Consider the following 5,134-nt stretch of genomic DNA (forward strand, 5'->3'; position numbering starts at 1 on the left):
GATGCCCCATCCCTGGAGGTGTTCAAGGCCAGGTTGGATGTGGCTTTGAGCAACCTAGTCTTGTGGAAGGTGTCCCTCGCCATGGCAGGGTGGCTGGAATTAGATAATCTTCAAGGTCCCTTCCATCTCTAACCATTCTATGATTCTCTGAAATTTGGGCATATGTGCCTTGTATCAGGTAAAAATCACTGGAGAGGTCAGTGATCACCATCTACTTCATGTTACAGAAAAGTCCAAAATGATAGCTCACCTAGAAGACAGTAGATATTTTCCCTGCTTACTCACTTACTTTGTGTTTTCTCTCTTTATTTCTTGGAGCCCCAGAAAGAATCAGTCCTCTATTTGAGTCTCCTCCTGTCCAGTAAGAAAAGTCTACCATTCTAGATGACAAAAATTTGAGTTCATAGGACATCATGTCTGCACCAGGGACAATGATAGCGAGCTCTGAAACCTTTATGCTACTCACGGATGCACATTGGAGGTGGAGTCCAACCATTCTCTTTACACTGTATCACTCCTGTTTCTTGTCCTTCCGGAGTTACAAAGCCAGAATGACAACGATAGCTGACCTTGTCCCATAAACGGAATGTTTTCTTTTCCACGGTGAAATAACCATTGTCAAAATTGATATTCTGGCATTTTTCTGAAAGAGATGGATTTTTTTCCAAGTAAAACACTGCTAAACTACATGCTTGTAATACACAGAAGAAGGAGGACAAATGAAACAGCAGTAGGATTTAGAAAATTTTGAAGAGCACATGAATTTTTGCTTCTGCATTGAGGTGTCTTCCTGAGGGACAGCTGGAAAGTGAAAAGTCAAAGTTCACAGTTACCAACTTGTGCAGCACAAATAGGGATGGACAGAGGTTTGATGTGCGGCAATCCTACAAGCTTCCAAAACCGTATGCCCACATCTAGTCTTCACTAGAAATGAAATTCATGTTGGGCATTCACTGTACTGTGCATGCATAAAGAGGAACTTCTCTCTGTATTGTAAGGGGACACACACAAAAGATCACCACGGTGTGCAGGTACCACCTCTGTTCTACCAAAGAGAAATCGGAGTGCACATACTGTAGGACTAAAGCAAATTTGCAGCAAAGGACCTCTTCTTGTACACTAAAACACTAGTGCAGACCAATCCAACGTTGTAACTGATTTCACATCACTTGGAATACATTGTTTAAGCCAGTCTAAATGGATAGAAATCAATCATCTTGGTTAGATATTATGGTCTTGTATTCTGAAAGAAAATTTTCATAGTATGCTAAATTCTTTACTAATACAACATTCTATGAAGGAGTTTCTTCATTTTAAGAAATTAACACTAAACCAAATAGTAATATTTGCACATTAGAGAGTCAAGATATGGAAAAAAAAAGACTTTGATGACACACTAGAGGATATATTTGAATGTTGGGAGCGGAGTTAATGATACTTCAATGCAACAGCTTCAAAAGTTTAAATTTCACATCACATTTTTTTTGTGTTTATACCAGTGATGCCCACAACTACCTAACAGTAGGAATCATAAAATTTTATTTTGCTTGCTTATTGCTATTTCAAAATCTCAGTAGGTGGCAGTCCAAAACATTCCATGGTTGGTGTCTCTATCACAAGGTGGAATTGTTTCCTAAAAAAACATTTTTACAGTCCAAGAAAAGTTAGGTTGAATTATTTCCTTTGTCCATATGAAATCATTATCTAAAGTATTTAAAGTTCCTGTGAGACATTCTAGCAATTTCAGGGTTGGTGCAAGTCAGGAACAAAAGTTGGAAACACAGTTGGAAGAGGTAACCTTCCTATTTCTCACCCCTTCCAGTATGATACCAACTGGGAAGAGAAACAGGCATCAGGCGGCATAGCAAGAGACTGAAAGGAGACAAGAAATTACAGATAGGCGCAAGGGAAATGACTACTATTTATTATATTATTGCACAGCTATGTTATAACAAGATTTCACTACTGAAGACAAATGATTCCCATCCCAGGGCTTACATTCAAGGAGATCTGAACGAGCCACGTATGGACATTTTACAGGGCTACGTTCTGCACTTTTGTATAGTGACTGACCTCAGCAGCATACAGGGCCATGAGAGCTGCATGAGCCAGTTGAGAGAATTAGAGCATTGTGTTTCAGTTTTACAGCACCTAGACTTAGAGCTACTAAGCAGAGGTGACGGATTAATGTAGGTGATGTGATGATGAATTTACTGGTTTTAGCTAGGAACCTCAACAAAATACAAGCACACTCACTTTCACGGATACATCTTGGAGGAGGTGACCAGTCATCCTTTGTACATGTGACTTCTCCACCTTCATGTTCAGTATGAAAGTCATCGTTGCAAACATATTTAGCTCTTTCACCTTCCTTGTAAACATTCTTCTGGCTACGTGTGAAATAACCATTTTCCAGACTTCTGACAAGACATTTTTCTAAAGAAGGAAGGTAAGTACGTTTAACCACAGTAATTTGTACAGCAAGAACCGAGGTAAATTAATTCTTAGGAAGACAGTTACCAAAAAAGGGCCTCCTAGCACATTTCTGTATCCTTCAATCCCCAAAAGACATTCGTGTTCAAACCTGAATGAAAGCATGTTTTGTTTCACTGCCCTAAAAACTAAGCAACTACAAGAACAGGAGTGCAAGTCACTACATAAATTGCTAAGAAGTGGTAGTAAACAATATCACTTACCTAGTATTCATACGCAAAGTTGGCCAACTTCTAGCATGGTGCACGCCAGCTCTGGTTTGGTCTGCTATGTCTCTAAAGTGTTGATGTCTGCCCTGAGTGATTTTCAGCATTTGCCTCCAGGATATTTCTGTGCAAATGTATCAGCTTCTCAAACCAGCTCTAGAAATGTTTGCAGCAGCTAAGCACTCTGGCTCTATAGCATCCTGTGCCGCCAAGAGCTCAGACACAAGGAAGATGGCTAAAGGAATGCTATAGCTGTGTTACTTGAGTAACTGGTCCTTTCCTCTGGGGAGAGCTCCACTCATTTCCTGCACTGAGCACCACTCCACTGAGGGCAACAGGGAAAGATCAACCTTTTGTAATCCACTTCCAAGCCCTACCAGTAGGTAGGAACTTTACTGTGACTGAAGATGTGTGTTAGGAGAGGAGGCCTCAGCTCGCTACTTTAAATCCATTTTCTATAGTTCAATCATTAAGTCAGTGTATCTGGACCTCTTGCTGTTGCCATGCTCGCTTTCAGCTTATTGCAAGAGTGTGTCACCTTCTCAGCTCCAAAGGTTATCCAAAAGGACCAGGGAATGGATCTCAGAGAGGAACCTCTAGACAAAGTGCCCAAGCTATGGAAGGAAGAATATATTTACATAGAGTAGAAACCCTCTGTTTGTATGTGCAGATGAAAGTAGATGCATGCACGTGACTCAGAAGGCAGAGAAAAGAAACATTTCCTATGTATTTCTTATTCTGATGGATAGTTTCAGGAGTAAAGAATCTCCAAAATCCAAAAGCATCATTTCAGCCTTACTCACTTCAGAGTGTCACTTACTATCTGACAGTTTGAGCTCTGCAGATAGGAGGACAGTCTGGGTGCAGTTCCAGAGGTCAACTAAAGCAGTTCTACTTTAAAGAAAAACAACTGTTCTTTATTCCATGTGCTCCATCGACACAATTTCTGCTGCACAGAACTTTGAAAATTATAACAGAGTTAAACATATAGTGGAAGTGTACTTACTGAGGCATTTTGGCTCTGGAGACCAGCCCCTTTTTGTACAGAACATTCGAACCCAGTATTCTCCATTCGGGGTTGAATAACCGTAATTGCAGTAGTAATCAGCATGCTGCCCAAACCCCATTGGAAAGTAAGAGTGTCTGTTGTATTCCAGCGCTCCACTTAACTTGCCGTTTTCTATAATTGGGTAGTCACACGGTTTCTCTTGAAATAGAATATAGCAGCAACAATATCAACACTTGCATGACAAAAAGCTCAAGACACTATTAATTCAGATTCAGCTTCATCATCTGAGTGCTTTCTGAAACTGACAGAATCAGGACTACACCGTGGGAGATCCTGAGGAGTGTGGAACAATTGAACTCTGCTTCTGGTGCCTTTGTCATTACCTCTACCCACGTTGGTTCCCGCTGTTTCCATTGCAACCAACAGAAATCCAGTCAATACTCTCAGCGGACTCCAAAGGCTGATTCATGAGACCAAATGTAAGTATTTATTCTAGGGTGAGATGACACTGTCTTTGTAGAGTGTCTTGCTGAATGTACTATACTGACCATGACGGGAGCCCAGACAGCTAGCTCAGATATAGACACTGAACTGTGGACTCTTAAAATTGAGATGACTCCTGTTATAATTGTCATTTGTAACTTTTGGGATTCTGCACCAGAAGCTCTTCCTAGCTCTCCTCATTTTTATTTTAAAACTAAAGTTGTTTTCTTTTGTTCTCTCAGTTCCTCAAAATAACTGACAGTTTTCAGAGACAAGTCCAGGACAGAAGGAGGAGAATCCCAAAAGCTTTCATTCAAGTTTACCCATGGTGTCCTATTTGGCCATGGCAGGTAGGTTCCTCCTCTGGCTCACAGCCTACATGCTCTGGCAGGGGAGATCACCCATTGGACAGACCAGGTTATAACTGGTAGAATAAAACTGTGATTGTTCTTAATATACCGACATAAAATTGCAAATAAAAATCTAAAGCTGTGGTAACTATGACGAAAGCTACCAGCCAACCATTACAGAATCACAGGGTTTGGAAGGGACCTCTGGAGATCATCTAGTCCAACTCCCCCGCCAGAGCAGGTACCCTTACAGCAGGTTGCACAGGACGGCATCCAGGCGGGTTTTGAATGTCTCCAGAGTGGGAGACTCCACAACCTCTCTGGGCAGCCTGTGCCAGTGCTCTGCCACCCTCAAAATAAAGAAGTTCCTCCTCAGGTTTAGATGGAACTTCCTATGTTTGAGTTTGTGCCTGTTACCTCTTGTCCTATCACTGAGCACCACTGCAAAAAGACTGGTCCCATTCTCCTGGCACTCTCCCTTTAAGTATTTATAAGCATTGATAAGATCCCCCCTCAGTCTTCTCTTCTCCAGACTAAAAAGACCCAAATCTCCCAGCCTTTCCTCATAAGAGAGATGTTCTAATCCCCTAATC

At 41.4% G+C, this 5,134-nt stretch overlaps 1 protein-coding gene across 1 annotated transcript in view; it reads right to left on the bottom strand.

The window, feature by feature from the left end:
* The window catches only part of CFH (complement factor H), a gene marked incomplete at its 5' end in the record, with an annotated part of 34,048 nt that overhangs the window by 17,595 nt on the left and 11,319 nt on the right, over window positions 1–5,134 (bottom strand). Inside the window, 3 exons of the mRNA XM_009884933.1 lie at window positions 467–643; window positions 2,257–2,436; window positions 3,706–3,906. Coding sequence (XP_009883235.1) covers window positions 467–643; window positions 2,257–2,436; window positions 3,706–3,906 — 558 coding nt within the window. The remainder of the gene's footprint in view (window positions 1–466; window positions 644–2,256; window positions 2,437–3,705; window positions 3,907–5,134) is intronic.

This window comes from Charadrius vociferus, unplaced genomic scaffold (genome assembly GCF_000708025.1).
Source record: "Charadrius vociferus isolate BGI_N301 unplaced genomic scaffold, ASM70802v2 scaffold163, whole genome shotgun sequence".
Lineage (NCBI taxonomy): Eukaryota > Metazoa > Chordata > Aves > Charadriiformes > Charadriidae > Charadrius > Charadrius vociferus.